The following is a 17,749-nucleotide window of genomic DNA, read 5'->3' on the forward strand; positions in this document are numbered from 1 at the left end:
GCCACTTCAGAGGACAGTTAAGAGTCAACCACATTGGGGTGTGACTGGAGTCACATATAGGCCAGACATTGTTGTAAAAACCCAACTGGTTCACTAATCAGACAGCTTCATGGTCACTTTTACTTTTTATCTCCAGATTTAAAAAAATGAATTAAATTTCTCAAACGGTCATGGTTAGATTTGAACTTTCATTCGCTGGATTATTAGTCCAGGCCTTTGGCTTACTAGTCCAGTAGCATAACCACCACCCACGGTACCCCTTGTCCTAAGAAAGTTAACAGCCCCACACAGCACAATGGGCTGCAGCTGAAGATACTCACCAAATAACTTTTCTGCCAACATGTTGAGCTGGTCGGAGTCCAAATGTCTCTTGGTGTTTGAAGAAAACTGCCAGCTCAGTGTCTCCGCGAGCTGGCTCCATGGTGCCAAGGGAGGGTTGGAAAAGAACAGCAAATTCTGGGGGGGGGGGGAAAAAAAGAGAGAGGAGCAAATTTTACTCTCCGAATTCTTCATACTGCAGAGGTTTAGATAGTATTCAGAAACATGACATTAGTATTTTGCATTTGCTACACAGCACCTACCAACCTCAACAAGGACAAAACCAGGAACATCTTTACTACAATAACTGAGCTTCTCTCTGCTGCATTACATAACATAAGAAATAGGAGCAGTAGGCGGCCATTCGGCCCCTCGAGCCTGCTCCGCCATTCAATAAGATCGTGGCTGATCTTCTACCTCAACTCCACTTTCCCGCCCGATCCCCATAACCCTCGATTCACTCAGTGTCCAAAAATCCATCGATCTCAGCCTTGAATATACTCGACGACTGAGCATCCACAGCCCTCTGGGGTAGAGAATTCCAAAGATTCACAACCCTGTGAAGAAATAAATGGCCGGCCCCTTATCTTGAGACTGTGACCCCTAGTTCTAGACTCTCCAGCCAGGGGAAACATTTTGCAATTACTATTATTGCTAGAGATAGTAACAGTGTGATTAGCTACCATAATATTGACTTCAAATGATACTTGTCCTAGCCATCAGATTAATTCCTGCGAAGGTTGCCACTCGTCTGGTTTTGGTATTGAATCGTTCACATTACTCTCTATACACTTTCCTTGCCCTGTAAGTAACTGGGCCGCACCAGTTCAGAGCAAGTCTATGGATATTAGATGGCACAAAGAAGAAACACAGCACACATCGTGTGTAAGGGCAGTAAGTGGAAGACTATAAATCAATACAGGAACCGGTTTCAAGAGAGTGGCGTCAGGAGGCTCGTTAGTGGAAAAGCTCATCCAGGTTTTTTGTTAAACTTATGAAGTTCGCTGCGAGCAGGTGGATTTGCTTTACAGAAGATGATATCCAAGAACCGCCCCGGGAAATAAAGCCCGCCATCCCCAGCTGTACAGTGATTTATGGTTGCAGGGTATTCATAGAGTCTGATCCAGCATAAAATCTGGCTCAGAGTTAAGCTCCAATTGTTGCCTCAGAACATGAAGAATGTGTGTTTTAGGAACAGGAGGAGGTCATTCAGCCCTTTGAGCCTGCTCCGCCATTCAATTAGATCATGGCTGATCTGCACCTCAACTCCATTCACCTGCCTTTGCTCCATATCCCTCGATCCCCTTACCCAACAAAGATCTATCCACGATAGCAAAATACTGCGGATGCTGGAAATCCGAAATAACAAAAGAAAACGCTGGAAACACTCAGCAGGCCAGGCAGCATCCGTGGAGAGAGAAACAGAGTTAACGTTTCAGGTCGAAGACCCTTCGTCAGAACTGGAAAGAAAGTAGGAAAAGGGATAGATTTTAAAGCAAGTTTAGGGGCTGGGAAAAGGGGGAGGGGATGAAAGAACAAAAGGTCAGGTCAGAGATAGGATAGAAAACAGGAGAGATTGAGAGAGAGAGATTGAGATATTCAAGGAACAAAGGATAGCTCTGGATCAAGTGAGAATGGGGATCTATCCATCTCGGTTTTGACAGCTCCATTTGACCCCCAGCCTCAACTGCTTTTCGGGGGGGGGGGGGGGAAAAAAAGAGTTCCAGATTTCCAGTACCCTTTATGTAAGTGGTGCTTCCTGACACCACCCCTGAACGGCCTGGCTCTAATTTTAAGGTGATGCCCCCTTGGTTCTGGGCTCCCCCCACCAGAGGAAATAGTTTCTCACTATCTACCCCATCAACTCCTTTAATCATCTTAAACACCGCGATCAGATCACCTCTCAATCTTCAACAGTGAAGGGAATACAAGCCAAAGTTTTGGACCCCCCACCACCAGAGACAAAAATCACACCAGTCGGTGATAAAACAGAGTCAGACAGGAAGATTCCCAGTGTGGAGTGACGAGGACACATGTCAGCAATGGTCACGAAGGGGCTGCCTGTGGACTAGGGACTATTAGTAGTTTACAGGCTGCGAGTGCATGGTTTTTTGCATCGGTCTGTTTTTGTTTTAAAAAAAGCTTCTTCAGCAATCCAGAAATAGGAAACATGGAGCAATGCCAAACCAAGAAGCTCTGCAGGAACCTCCGAGACTTGCCCTCGCAGCTTCCTGCAGGGAAGAAATGGTTTGGCGTCTACAAAAGGAGCCCGTCAAACATATCCTTTACTTGTACTCGAGAGATCATTCAAAAATAAAAAACCGCCACACAGAACAAAGGCAAAGACTTCACATTCAAAGTACACCCAGTGGCCATTTTGTCTGCTTTAAGCTACTACTGACTCTTGTTCAATTCTACGGTCAGTACAGGATGCTGCAGACTTCAAGTTCCTGTACAGCTGGCCCCTCTGCCTTGGCCGAGAAAGATTCCTATAGATCCTTACCTTTGGGTCGCTGCACAGCATATTGTACCAAACCACCGAGGCCCAGCCACTAAGGAGCTGACTGGCATTGGAGATGACAACAACAGGTAAAGTGCAAGTCTGTCAAAAAAAAAACAAAGGGTCAGATCTTAGTGTGATTAAAGTGAGAAAATAAAATTAAGGACTCTTTAACCAATACTGCAATATCATAAGAAAAAGACTTGCATTTCTATAGCGCCTTCCACAACCTCAGGACGTCCCAAAACTCTTTACAGCCAATGAAGTACTTTTTGAAGTGTAGTCACTGTTGCAATATAGGAAATGCGGCAGCCAATTTGAGCACAGCAAGCTCCCACAAACAGCAATGTGATAATGTTTAAGTGATGGGTTCCAAAAGCAGGTACAACAAATCCAGATACAGAACAAAGCTCCCTTAATTCTGTCTCTCATAGAAGCAGCAACGGAGGAGAGAGGGAGATAGAGAAAAGAGGAGGGTGTGTGGGTGGGGGAAACAGGGAGGGGGGGGAAACGGGGAGAGAGGGAGAGAAGATGGGGAGAGAGAGAAGAGAAAATGGGAAAGAGACATAGAAAGAAAAAAAGAGAGCAGGAAAGAGAAAGGGGGAAGAGGGAAGAGAAAAAAAAAGCCGGGAAAGAGAGAGACACTGACACCCCATCAGTCTATGTGGATTCAAAGAACCACATCACTGTAGTGAAAAGAAAATATGCTAAACTCCCATACAGCTTACAAATTGACCTTCTAGTCTGAACTTGGAACTCCAATTTCTCAGTGTACAGCCTTCTATAGCATAAGGTAGATTGAGGTTATTAATGAGAGCTGGGATGAGACACTAAGGGAAAGGACATTTAAAATGTGTACAGTAAAAACTCCATTCAAGCAAACCCCTCACAAAAACTAAACTCAGTTAAACAAATGGGAGTATTCGCTGTCCTTTTTAGAAATGCAGTGCGTGTAGCTTAGTCACCAAATCTTGTTCAACCTGAAAATTGAGTTCCCTTTAATAGCCTTACATAGGCCAAAGGATCAAATCAGCCCCTGTAGGCAGTTAACAGGTAATGAAAGGATGTCAATTCCACAGGCGTGTGACTAATGTTCCTTTGCTGACAGCAATAAGGGATTTGATTTGTGATCAGAACCAACATGTTTATCTGCATCTATTTAACATTCCTGAGAGCAAATGTCTTTATTTTGACAACTTTTAATAGACCGGGCTAAAATCCTATCCAAGCCATTCTTAGTAATTACCCGAGAATTCCAATTTCAGCAGGCAAGATCGGATTGCACTGCATCAGCTAGCCTGCCAGTCTCCCCCTGCACACTCAGCCACAATGTCAATAAGGTTCCATTAAAAGCACCGAAACTATGGATTTCTCAGGCAGGTGCGTGGGGAGAGCTGTGAGTCAGAACAGCTGATGGATCAGCAGGTGCAGTACAACTTTGATAGGAGAAATCAGAACTGTTGTCTGTGAAATTGTCGAGAATGGTTCTCGCAACACTTTAGCTCAGTCGAATAAAAACTGCAAGGCACGTTATCAGCAGTCAAACAACTTCTGCATTGGTCTCAAGGTTAGTTGAATGAATGCAACGACAAGTGAAATTCCTGCACCAGTCACCTGCTTAACCAACGTTTGTGACCCTCCCTCCCTCCCTTCCCTCAAAAGTTTTGGTTAAAGGTTTACCTGCACTGGACCTCTGGCAATGTTCTAATGATGAGAGTTAAGTGGTAAACCTACCTCAAGAATGAGGTCGAGGTCGAGGTAAAGCAGCTGAGTCTCAAAACTAATAATATGGAGCTCCTCTGTCACGATGAGCGAAGCCTGGGGGCGGGTGGGGGTGGAGTGGCGGAGGGAGAAAGAAAAAAATATTAACAAAAGATGAACAATGCAGGCACAGACATTACACTCATAGTGGATACAATTCAGTGTAAACCAATCATAAAACTGGCACAAGAAACACACCACAGGTGTTTCTATAAGAGGTGTATGAAACAAGTTAACGGTTTTAAATCTTGCTGCTGGAAGTCTCTGCGTTTTCGGCTTTTGTTTCAGATTTCCTGCATCCACTGTATTTTGCTTTTTGTTTCCTAACTTGGTTTCCTATTTTCTCTTCTTCCGAGGTCACGTCAACATCCAGTCTTTCTACATTTTAAAATCAATGCTATGATCCTATGACAGGACACTTGTTGTACCTCTGCGAAACAACGTAGGCATCTTGGGATGCCATCCATTTTGGATTAAATACGGGGGCTAATTTCAGGGTCTAACTAATGAGCAAGAGTATAAATCATTTTCAATCTCTAATTGGAAGTGCAGTACCTCATTACTTCCTTTGCCTCCAATTCCAGACTTCTGCTCCTTTAGTTGCTGCAATCAGAAAAATAGAATTACTGTGCTAAGTAGTTTGAACAGTGTGGAATCTTCAATAAATCAGAAACCCACCAGACAAATTACACAATATAACAAGCGTAATGGTATCAGGTACAGAATACAGCCATGCTCTTACCAGGTGTCGGAAATCAACACACAAGCCCCCAAGTCTGGATTCAGTCATGTTCATTGCTTTACTGAATGTCCCAAGTATATTGAATTTGCGATACCTGGTGAGTGACGTATTGAGGATTTAATAACTGTGTTGGTAACAATGATCAAAAAAAGTGCATTTACAATACAAAGCTGCTCTCCCAGTCAATGGCTCGTTTATTTGCAATCTATTACAGGTGACTGCTTTAGCGGCTTCTCTTTTTGCTGTTATTTGACAGTTTGTCAAAGACGCTGCCTGCAAGAAGGGTGAAACGTCAAATTTGGCCTTTTTCCACCCACTTTTTCCAAACAGCGTGCACTTATACAACCACTTTAAATATAGCGAAGACAAGAACAGACACACAGCAGGAGTTAGAAGAGATGACGGAAAGCATAGCTGAAAAGGTAGGTTCTGAGGAACCTTTGGAAGATGCGGAAGAGATGTAATGGAGGGGTTACGAACAGGGTCCCAGGACGCAGGGCTGTGATGGCTGAAGGCAACGTCACTGAGTGAGGGAGCACGGCAAGGGAAAGGGGGAAGAATGGGAGTGAGCTGTGACATAGGTCTGGAGAAGGTTGGAGAGGCAAGGCCATGGAAGGGTTTATAAATTAGGAAATCTATTTTGAAGTCAATGCATTGGAGGGGGGGACCCAATGAAGGCTAGTGAGCGCAGGAGTGATAGGTGAACGGGACTTAGTGCAGAATATGACATGGCCAAGGGAATTTTGGATGAGTTGGGAGTTTATGTAGGGTGCAGCTTGGGAGGCCAGTGAGCAGAGCACTGAAGAAATAAAGTCTGGAGGTGACTTAGGTTGTGAATGAGGGTTTCAGCAGGGGGGGGGGGGGGGGGGTGCGGGGGAGGTAGAGTTGGGCAATGTTGTAGAGGTGGATATAGATGGTTTAATGATGGTTAGGATATGGGGTTTGAAACTCAGCTCAGGTTTACACAGGACAGTGTTTTCACACCCTGATTGAAAAGAGATATCAAGAACATTTAATGAGAAGACTATAGAGTCTACTCCAACACTCTGGGCCTATCCTAACAATTCCCCATTAATTCCTCTCCCAAACCTCTATCCCTCTACTCCCTCCTTAACTAGAAGTTGATCAACTCAGTCTTGAATCCTTCAGACAGATCCGTATTTACTGCACCAGGTGAAGGTCTATTCCACAGATCAATACCTAAACGTGAAGCAAATATTTTTTGTTTAGCTCTTGGCTTATCATAGGAATCACAGGGAGCCATTCAATGAGATCATGGCTGATCTGAGACCTAACTCAATAACTTTGGCTAAGGCGTGTATATGAAGGGATATGGGGCAAACAGAAATCTATCAATCTCAGATTTAAAATTAATTGATCTAGCATCAATTGCCATTTGTGGAAGAGAGTTCCAAACTTCTACCACCCTTTGTGTAGAAGTGTTTCCTAATTTCACTCCTGAAATGTCTGGCTCTAATTTTTAGACTATGGCCCCTAGTCCTAGACTCCCCAACCAGTGGAAATAGTTTATCTCTATCTACCCTATCTGTGCCCCTTAATATCTTCCGTAGCTTATAATCAGATCCTTTGGTTCCCCATGTTGACTCTGAAAAAAAATCTCGGCTCATGTCCCTGCCGTCCGATTTCTTCCCTCCTCAGTATAGTTTGGTCATCTCAAGGAGGATAGCAACAACTTTATTAGTTCAAGGTGGACCAACTGGTCATTTTCATACGATCGTAGGCAAGAAAACACACAACTATGAAAAATATTTCTATGTATGTATAGACTCGTTATAAAAATGTATTTTCTGTTCTGAAGAAAATCTTCTTACCCTTTCCCATTTGGTGGATTCCTGCAAGTTTAAAAAAAAAAAACAGAATTGACAAATGTTTTAAAGCTTTCTTAGTCTGGCTTGTCAAGACAAGAACATAAAGGGTTGTTAAAGGCAATGAATGATTCAGTCTACACATCATGCAGCCAGGTTCGACCAATACAATCCTTTAAGGAGTGTATTTCACCTCACCTACCCCCTTTTTTAAAAAATGTTGTTCTTGGCAAATATTTTGAAATCATCCGAGACACAGAATGCTGACAATGTTGGAGACACTCACCAGGAGCAGTTACTGCCAATGTTAGACACTTGCTGAAAGTGGTTACTGAGGCAAAAGACTCTACCTACACAAAATTTTATGCAGACACACATTGTTGACTAGTTTTACTATTTTAAACAATTGGTTGATGACATGGCTAAGTGTGGTTTGTTCACTATTTAGGCTCCGTGACCAGGGAATTTAATCCACAAATTCTCCGCCATCCCCCCACCCATCCCAAAGTTTTCCCTCCTCCTCTGGAAGGTGTTGCCTCTTGCTGGGGTACGATTCCACAGGTGCCAGTTGCCCTTCAGTATCTTGCCCAACTGAGCCGAGACAGAGACCGTCAGCAGGCTATTTGACCCAGGGGAAGGAAATCCCATTCTCACCAGATGTTCCACACAAGCACACTTCCCAGCTGGAGTTACTAGTTAGCAATCAGCAGCAGGGACCAGGGCTCATGTTCCTTCTTCCATCATCCAAGGCCAAAACTGGAGCACTCCGACTCCTGCTCCAGCTGAAATCAACTAACTCATCATGGGCTGGAGAGCAAGCCTGGGATCTTCCTGGTCTGCATGGCTGGTGAAGCATCAGGGGAGCTGAACTGACAAAACCCCAATTACACCCAAATGGGCAAGGAGAATGTTCTTTGCTGCCCTAGTCAACGCATATTCCTTATATGTGGTATAAATAGGATCAATGCAAGGGAGCTGAATGACAGTTGAAAAGGTACAATCTCTGAAATCTCAGTTTAAAAATGGAAAAGTCCCACTGTTGGGCTCAGCCCTTTCCCAGATATCAGGTTAATCTAAACAAAAATATTGAAACGTTGAAAGAAGCAGGAAAACAAAAGCATTTCTATTTTCTCGCCATGCAGTAGATTATCTACCATCAGAAGAGCAGAGAGGACAGTGCTGCTCGAGAGCAGTTGAACCTGTACTCTGATCTGCTCTTTTTAACTGAGTGGAATGGCCTCCACCCCATCTCTGTACGTTCAGTACATGCTTAGGAAATTGCAGCACTGCTAGCATCAACTGTGAACAGTATGATTTTTCAGCATTTTCTTACTGTAATGCTGAGCGAGAAGCACAAACAGGAAGCACGGCAACGTTTCAATCTCAGTGAGGAAGCGGTAGCAGGGCCTCCTAGTTTTGTCCCAACAGCAGGGGTCTCCCGCTTTCAGGGAGATACAAACCCAAACCAATTGGCCTTTACTCATACTCAAACATTCTCAGAGTTCTTTCGGCTCCCTGGAGTGCTTCGAGTCAGCTCAGTGCTTCATCCCCATGGTGTAGGAGAGGAAGGAACTGATGGGATTGGGTTTTTCCTTGCAGACGCGTAGCACCCGAGAGTCATAAAAGGACAAGAACAGAACCAACTGTCTGGACAGTCCCGCTCTCTTACCCAAAGGGAAGGAGCAGGCGGAAATGACCCAATAGAAGATCAGGATACATTTTTACATTATGCAAGTGGCGTTGTTGATCACTTACCCATCGATGGAAGCCTTCACTTTCATTAGATGATTTCCCACCTCTGGCAGTTTCACCAAAAGTCTGAAAGAGGGCAGAACATGGAATTTAAAAAAATGCCACCTATAAGATCACATATTGCAAGTACTATAATTCAAATGAAAATCTTAAAAGTTCTTCCCCAAACATTGTATACTTTTTGTTGAAATGCGACCAGCAACGTTCCCCCTAAGGTGCGCGGCTGTGCACCAATCGGGAGGTCCCGTGCGGGCCGCTGGGAGAGATACCGCGGAGCAAATTTCAAGGGCCCATGCAGGAAAAATAAAGGGAACGTTGGCCACCAGCAAACCGTTGGAGGGTGGGGTGGTGGGAGAAAGTGTTTGGGGAATGTTTTTCCACTTGCTCGCCTAGCACAATGGCATGCACCATTACAAAAATGATTCACCTCTGGACCAGCAAGAGAGTGCAAGTGTGTAAACCCAATGCACTACCATGTGCCCACATAAGCCACGCTATCGTCTGAATATCCAGACTGTGTTTTACCCAGTAATGCATTTCTGGACATCTTATTCTGTGGGTACTGTCAGAGTCTTTGAAATGAATATTTCATACCAGTGAGAATAGCAGTATTATTAATTATGAAATTGTACTGAACAGTTCAGTTTACTTAAATTGTTTGAAAACCCAGCCAACACTGGTTACATAACCATTCTTTCTTCTGAGAGTACACTTTGTAACTTAATTCACCAGCACCATTCGGAAACAGAGACTTTCCTATTGCAGAAATTATTAACGTACCGTCACTGCAAAAGCCTGAATTTTTACACAATTATTATTCCTGCTTTCCTTCATAACAGTGCACCACTGACCCTAAAATGGAATGCTAGCCAGAAGGTATTGTTTCCAAGTAGCAGCATGTACTGAATACTGTACAAACTGGTAACTTGCTGTCTGACTTTAAAAGGTTAGAAATTTTACCAGATGCTGTAGATTTTCAAGTCAAAAGCCCAGTCAGCGGTAATAGCCCCTCCTCACCAAGTCACCCAGACTCTGCACTGACCATTTGTCAGCTTGAAACAATCTTTAAATATTATATACTTAATAAGCTAATATGACAAAGAGCCCAGGAGAAAGTTACTAGGCACTAATCCAATCCTGCTGCTCCGGTGATGTTCACAGGCTGCTCGCAGTTGGAAGTAGACATCAGCTGAAGTAAAGAAAGATTTTGTATTTCTACAGCGCCTTTCACGACCGCAGGACATCCCAAAGCGCTTTACAGCCAATGAAGTACTTTTTGAAGTGTAGTCACTGTTGTAGCGTAGGGAAACGCGGCAGTCAAAAGACAGTGCAGCACTCCCTCAGTACTACACTGGGAGAGTCAGCCTAGATTTTTGTGCTCGTCTCTGGAGTGGGACTTGAACCCACAACCTTCTGACTCAAAAGGAGAGTTCTACCACTGAAGCAATGTTCCCTCGAAGCTGCACGGCCACACGGATGCGGAGTGCCTGAGGTCCCATTACATTGTAAAAACCACGCATGCGCACAATTTGAATGGGCCGCTCAGCAATTTAAAGGGACCGCGCACAAAAAGTTAAAGGGAACATTGCATTGAAGTGCCCCACTCAATTACTGCCTCATCATTTTCTCCTATGCATTTCTTGTTCCACACACAAAAACTCTGAATCATTATGAAACAATCCAGTATTTTAAACATTACTCTGCTACTTCACTGAAGGGCAAGGTGACATCTGTACTTACCGTGGCTTAACAGAGAACTGCGAGCTTGTTCTCAACACCAGAGGCATCTTACTCTGAGGCATACAAGGCTGGCTCTCCACGATAAATGCACTACATTTAAAAAAAACAACTTAATTTCTTTCAATTAAAAAGGAAACAATCAAATATTGTGGAAAATCTTGCCATTAAACAGCACGCTCACTGACGTCACGATCTGCCTGGCGCTAACTGATATCGGCGGCGTGAAGGGGTGACTGGATTTGGCATGCGGCGCTGGATTCGCCTCGCCCCAGCGCTACTGCATTAGCACCCCCACCAGGCGCTAGCCAAGTGAATTTCTCCCCCTAGATATTTATGCATTCCTACCTCCACCTCACCCCTCTCCCAGAATTTTACCTGCAAAATTAGTTATGAAAAACCCAATTGGTCCAATTCCTGACTTGTATGTGGCATGGGAAAAGATGAAATGCTAAAACAATACATAGACTTTACAGCACAGAAACAGGCCATTCGGCCCAACTGGTCCGTGCCAGTGTTTGTGCTCCACACCAGCCTCCTCCCACCCCTACTTCATCTCACCCTCTCATTTCTTATTTGCTGACTTTGGGTAAAGGCACATTGCTGTTCGGATGAAGTGTCTTGTGGGTCATTTAATTAGACTTGTAATTAAAAGTAGTAATAATTCATACAATGCTAGGAGGATGCAATCACATCTTTGGCTTAAACTGTTAATACTGGATAAAAGTTTACCAAAAAAAAAGCACAACTGTATTGCAACAGTTTGTGCTGTAGTACAACAACAGCTGCTACAGGACAAGCTTTCAGGCAAAATATATGGGTACTAAGAAAATATCCTAAATTGTCAAAAAAAAGTGTCCGTCTCCTAACCAAACAAGGCCCTGTCCAGCACCTTTTAATGAGGCAGGTTAGCAGAGCGATCGCTTGCTTCTCCAAAGCAGGTCTTTGTGTTTTAAAGGGATCCTTATCGTAGGTCAATTTAATTCCCAGCTCCTCCAGTTTCTTCAGCAACCTTTTCACTTGTAACAAGCACACTGCACTTGCAGTAAACCTGTAAGTTAAGAAGTTAACAGGCGTTATGAGGCAGTGGAGATAATCAGTACCAGGGTTCGGTCCAGGCAAACAGTTTACCTTAATATGAAACTCTCTCCTGGACAGCTAGCCACATGAAACTCTGTCCCTTGTATATACACAAGTTCAAAATAGTTTATATATAAATAGCACCAAAAAGCAATAGCCATTAGCAGTAATGTCAATTTCAAAGCTGACAGTTATAGCATCTTAAATGCTCCGTTTATTTCGGGCAGAATTCAAATTCAAATCGCTTTATTGGCATGACAAGGTACATCTTATGTTGCCAAAGCATCGAAAAACATTTATGGTTGAACACAAACGCAGATCTATCCATCCATACAGTGTATAAACAGATATATCCCTGAGTGTATAAATATACATTCATATAATTTGTATATACTCTTTTCTTAGATTTAATGGTTGTCCCTCTGTTTATGGCAAGCTGTAACATAGTGTGCCGCTAAGGTTACACAATTTCTCTGTTCCCCTAGTAGGTATGGGAGTTTTTGGTCGTCATTCAAATTTCTGAATTCAGGGCATATTTTTGTGAATTTTGGGTAGAAATTCTCCCTTATGCCCTGATATTTTCCACAAGCTGTGAGGAAGTGCATCTCTGTCTCCACCACTCCCTGACTGCAGCGAGAGCATATCCTGTTCTCTCTTGTCAGCCAGGTCTGTCTGTGTCTGCCTTTTTCGATAGCCAGGCAAACTCCTGTGCTTACTCACTAGTTCGCACCTCATTAAGGTGCCCTGAATGTTAAACTAGAAATACCCACCCCCAGACTGTATTAGTAATACTAATTATGAAGTTGCATCAGCAAAGATGCCATCAAAGAAAAGCAAAAAGCAATTAATCAATTAAGTGCAGCCTTTGTTAATTTACACCATGCTCTTCTAATTGTAGCTGCCATTTTCTGCATCATTCATTAGCACAATGCTAAATTAGCTGTTTCTTTATTTATGTTGTCTGCTACAAGCACTTAACAATGGCTTTCGAGTCAAAGTAGAAAGTTCTGGCAGTTGCGGCAACAGCCAGTTAGACTTTAAACGTCCTTCGGGTATCCTAATTAACTGTTGATTATACGCGTCATGATACTCTCTGCTGGCCCAGAGAGCTTGGCAATATTCCTTACACTTGCAATAACATCTTATTAAAAGTAGTGGCACTGACATTATTTTGGATGCTCACAAAGTCTGTCAAACGTTATACTGGCCATCGTGTATAGTGGGTAAATCGCGTTTGCACAAACGTGCTTGCTAGAAGCGGCGGGGACTGTACTGTTGAGTCTTTATGTCCTCTGCAGCCACCAGAACAATTTCGTCAGTCATCTCTTCTCCTTTACAGTTGCCTACAACTCGCCACCTATGCTATAATTGAGCGCAGCACCCCTGGGCGAAAGATGGGGAAAACAAAAGCACAAAGAAAATATATAAAATCAAATCAGCCAGGGTTCCTACTTCCGATTGCTATCCAGTGCCCCATGCTGGAAACTGTGCATGTGTTGGACAAGGTTTGGATCAGAGTGAACAACAAGGCCTCCCTCAAACCAGCACAAGCTATCATTCTGCGCACCAGTTTTCCAGTTGATCCAAGCAAACGTCCAAAGGAGCACCGATGCAGGCCTTTTGTTGCCGCCTCTTCCAGTCTGCCAGCTCCTCTTTCACCAGTGTGTCCAGCAGCTCCTCAGCTTCCTTTAGAAGCTCACTGAATTTATCAATGACTTTCTGCCAAAGACAAAATAAAAGTCTCAAAACATCACATTAAACAGAATGGATTAGACACTGGCCTTTCATCTCTGGGACCAGGGCTCAAATTCAGGCCACTCGGCCAAACACCACCTCTCCCTGCTGGCTAGAACGGATCCCATTTTAAATGAGATTGGGCGGTCTCAATCTAGCTCCTGATGGGCATAGGCCCACAACACAAACCTGACCAGCATTTACTCAGGTAGGCTGATGGCTGGTTTAGGAAATGGACAAATACCAACACTGGTGCAGTTAGGGGCTACTCTTGAGCTATGGCACATTATTGGGCCAGAAGCTTCCCCCAGAGAGGAGGGAGAGAAGACAAAAGAAAATAACAAAGCTGATCTTATGCATGTCTGAGTGGCTGGTTAGCACGTCATTGGCAAAGACTTGAACAGGTTACGTGCCTGCCCTCTCAGACAAAACCCGGCCAAGGGAGACCCGAGGGGGAGAAAAAAACACAAGTCAATTAATGGTCTAATTAGCATTAACCTAAATTCCACGTGGAACCGAATTGAGTCTCGCCAATAGGACTTGTGTTTTTTTTTAATCAATTAAAGAATTCAAAAACGCAATGTTGTTTCTTCGCTGCAACTGTGCTGATGACACAAAGGGAAATACATAGAAGTAGTTACACCGAGCCTTACTGTGTGAGGAATGTGAATTACCAGCAAAGGTGGTAACCAACGCAGGGGTTTAAACCGGAGAGAGAGAAATTCCACAGTTGGAATGACCAAGAAATTTACTGAGTTTGAGTGGATGCAAAAAATATTTCAGTGAATGTTGCGTATGGCACATTTACATAATTCAGATCACACAATATCTAGAGCTAAAAGTGATTCATTGCCTCAATACAAAGATTGCAGTGATTCCATGTAGAAACAAAAAAAGTCAAGAATTAAACATGCAATTAAGTTTTAGCCCCCCTGAAGAAACATGAAGTCTCTATATTCCAGAAACACAAATGGTAGTAGTTAAGAGTTACTGCATGCGTTGAGAACTATAAATAATAAACTGGAGCTCCCCAAAAGTGTCAGTTAGTTTATCTATTAAGTAGACAGGATCCCAGGACCAAACCCCAATCTGTGCCACGTTAGTTGACCTCAGTGGGGGCAGGAGGGATGCTACAATTACCTTCAGTGCTCCTGGTAAGTCTCAGTAACACATTTCCCAAACCAGACTGCTGTGTAAAGAGAATGACTTACTTTCCTATTGCTGTCCAGGATATTTAGCATATTCTGCAGCACTTTCATCTCTTCCTTTTGCTGCTCACCAGAATTGTTCGATTCTAAAAAAGGTAATAAAATTGGCCTGAAACACATTGCTTTATAGCATTTCCTGGAGAGAATTTTCTGCAGGGTGCAATAGAATTTCACAGCCAGTGCTTTCCATCAACACTGGGGAAGGTCCCACTTCAGGAAAAGAAAACCATTGCTATCCAGCTTGTCTTGTGGTGGGCGGGGGAGGGAGGGGTAACAATACTAATTAGTCGATTGATAAATGCTAGATATTTTGAATAGCAAGATGCCTTTGGTCAGTCATCCACCCCCATCTTCAAAAATCCTTTACTTCCTGCTTTGTGTCCACCTCTTCTTCGTTGGAGATGTACTTTTATTCGAGAGCGTGACCTAAATGCAAGCTGTGTATGAATACCAGTGATAGTTACTTTAACCCTTATATTTGGCTCTGCCAACGATCAAATCAACAGGGGCTCTACAATTGGGCTCAGCTCCCCTGGACTGGGGAGGCAGTGCTGGGTGAGAAGAGCCGGGGTCCCTGCACCAGATTAATATCTTGTGACTCTTGCAGGAGGGAATAAGTGAGTGAGTGTACACATACAATCTAGAACTCAACTGGGAGAACCCCTCCATCCCAGTCAAATAGTCTGCCAATACCCACTGTCTAGGCTGACACAAGAGGAAAAGCCACTTGGGCAAGGTACTGGAGGGGTGCTAGCTTCTGTGCAACTCCAGCCAGAGTAAGAGTCAGTGCTTTCAGAAGCAGAGAGGACGAGAAACAATTGCATTAAAAATATTTACAGTATTTGGTTTAAGCCAATACAGCTGCCAGAAATACCAACGATTGCGCATCGAAAGATTGTTAAAGAGCACAATGCACCCTGCCCAGTTGGTGAGTAGTTTTAGCATTGACTTTTATAAACTATACAATGCCCTCCCACCTGCCTATTGTAGGATTCGTGGAGACAAAGTCCAGAGAACCGGACTCCCGATACCACAAAAAGCTGCTCACCTTGAAACTTGACAGTCTTGAATTTGAAATCAAATTCATCTTGTTGTTCCTCTAGAAATTTCAACTCCTGCTCACACGCCTGTATACAACAGTTTCAAATAGAATTAGCAAAGACTTGAGACAGATTTTATATTCATTGAAATTCAGACCGTCAATGAGTCCACGGAAATTCCTGTCTCTCTGGGTTGACAGGTTTGGTTTGTTTCCACTTCACACACCTGACCAAGCATTGATGTTATAGTAATAAAATTACACAAATATCAGGCACAGCTTTATTACTGTAATAATTTTAAATTAAAATATACTTGAAACATAACATGTCCCATCATCCCAAATTCCACCCATTCGCTATCTGTCCTGTTTTTTTTAAAAAAACTTGAATTTACTTTTTTCTGCGTAGCCTACCTTTACTATTTTGTTTTAAGGAGGCAAAAATGGCAAGTTAAAACTATGCCTAATTGTAGAAAAGGTCAAAGCTGTGCCGTCTATTAAAATTGCAGTAAAATAAATCTTCCACTTATAAAGTACAAAAGAAACCGCACAAGAGGGAAGTTACTGACAGTTCGAGGCAAGTGTGCGAAAGGCTGTGGGGAACCAGCACTCGACTACATGCGGCACTCGAGGCAAGTGTGCGAAAGGCTGTGGGGAACCAGCACTCGACTACATGCGGCACTCACCTGCACGCTATTTTTCAGGCCAGTAATTTTCTGTTCGATGTCCTGATGCCTTTCAAAGTCCATGGGTTGAATTTTCCCCAAGACAGCCTAGAATGAAGAACGAAACTGTCTCAATAATGAACAACATTCTGATCAGTATTAGGTTAAGTAAACCAATCCCTTGAGGGGTGGTACAGTAGCCCATCGCACTGCAGCACCAAGACACTGATAGCCTTTTGAATATACACATTTTATAAATTTAAATCAGCAAGAGTTACTTTTCTTCCAAACACTTCCCTGGGCAGAATAATTCAATTCCAACTTTTGTTGTCCCTCCCCCAGAACAACATTTTTAAATTTCATCTCATCTTGCATTTTCCCTCTCTCCAATAAGTAACATGTCATAGGCTATTTTACGATGTAAATTCATATCCAATTTAATCTAGGTTACGACCGCCAAAACTCACGTCATCTAGAATTTGTAACAGCCAGTGAGAAGAAAATGTAGAGACCATTTTGAGCTCGGACAGTCTTCTAACCCACAGCACCCACCCGAGAATAACACGTGCCCTTTGATTATACTGACATCACCATGGAACGGATAACGTGATGTTCAGTGCTGCACATCAGGCCTGGAGGCAGTGCCTGTGGTGTCAAGAACCTGAGTTTATGATTCTGGAAAAACAGAGTTGCAAATGGCCGTTGTGCAGGCCGCACCAAATTTTGAGATCAGTCACCACCCCCACCCCCAATTTAGATAGGCCACTGGCACGGGAAGCTTGTCCAGATAGTTCAGCATATAGCTTGGCTGGAAGGTGCAAAAATCTAGCAATGCAGTAGCTCACCGTGAAAGGAGAAAACGGTGTTGGTGGCAGAAAAGTAGACAACTTGGTGCATGCGCCCTTTGGCGCTGAAGATTTGAAGGTCCACAAAGCAGGGTGGTCCGATCTGGCACAGGAGGCTACCCTCCAGCCAAAGCACGGGCGACAGCTGCACAGAGGATGGTTGCTAACCAAGTGAGTGGAGTCACCCAGAAACTTTGTATTTGGCTGTAAATGAGGAAGCAGCGTGCTGGTATCAGGAGCAAGGTGAAGCCAAGGGCACGCCTCACTTTTTCATTGCACCCAAGCTGCACGGTACTCTTTCCCTGAAGGGGGAAGGTGGCAGCCAAGGTACAGTAAACAGACGTCAAGGCGTTCAGGCCGAGCTGCTCCTCTTTCCCATGATGGAGTGGGGGGTCAGCAGCCATGGACACAGAGGACGGCTCTGGTATCCTCAAGAACCATAAACTAAGTGTTTCTTCAAATAAAGCCACCGTGGAATGCCACACAATAAAGGCTGCTTCCTAGATATTACCTGAACATTAATTTAGTGCAACCCTTTCTTT

General features: G+C 43.6%; 1 protein-coding gene across 3 annotated transcripts in view; it reads right to left on the reverse strand.

Annotated features, from left to right (window-relative positions):
- Positions 1 to 17,749, reverse strand: part of LOC147097125 (signal transducer and activator of transcription 1-like) — a 73,082-nt gene that overhangs the window by 20,113 nt on the left and 35,220 nt on the right. For all 3 annotated transcript variants that reach the window (XM_085972989.1, XM_085972987.1, XM_085972988.1), the window contains 13 exons: positions 16,384 to 16,470; positions 15,707 to 15,785; positions 14,662 to 14,744; positions 13,284 to 13,435; positions 11,529 to 11,687; positions 10,640 to 10,729; positions 8,903 to 8,965; positions 7,154 to 7,174; positions 5,322 to 5,415; positions 5,135 to 5,182; positions 4,553 to 4,636; positions 2,822 to 2,920; positions 321 to 456 (listed from right to left, as the gene is read on the reverse strand). In XM_085972989.1, the coding sequence (XP_085829115.1) occupies positions 321 to 456; positions 2,822 to 2,920; positions 4,553 to 4,636; positions 5,135 to 5,182; positions 5,322 to 5,415; positions 7,154 to 7,174; positions 8,903 to 8,965; positions 10,640 to 10,729; positions 11,529 to 11,687; positions 13,284 to 13,435; positions 14,662 to 14,744; positions 15,707 to 15,785; positions 16,384 to 16,470 (1,195 nt within the window). The remainder of the gene's footprint in view (positions 1 to 320; positions 457 to 2,821; positions 2,921 to 4,552; positions 4,637 to 5,134; positions 5,183 to 5,321; positions 5,416 to 7,153; positions 7,175 to 8,902; positions 8,966 to 10,639; positions 10,730 to 11,528; positions 11,688 to 13,283; positions 13,436 to 14,661; positions 14,745 to 15,706; positions 15,786 to 16,383; positions 16,471 to 17,749) is intronic.

This window comes from Somniosus microcephalus, chromosome 33 (genome assembly GCF_052327205.1).
Source record: "Somniosus microcephalus isolate GS21.2 chromosome 33, FLI_Smic_1.0, whole genome shotgun sequence".
Classification (NCBI taxonomy): Eukaryota; Metazoa; Chordata; class Chondrichthyes; order Squaliformes; family Somniosidae; genus Somniosus; species Somniosus microcephalus.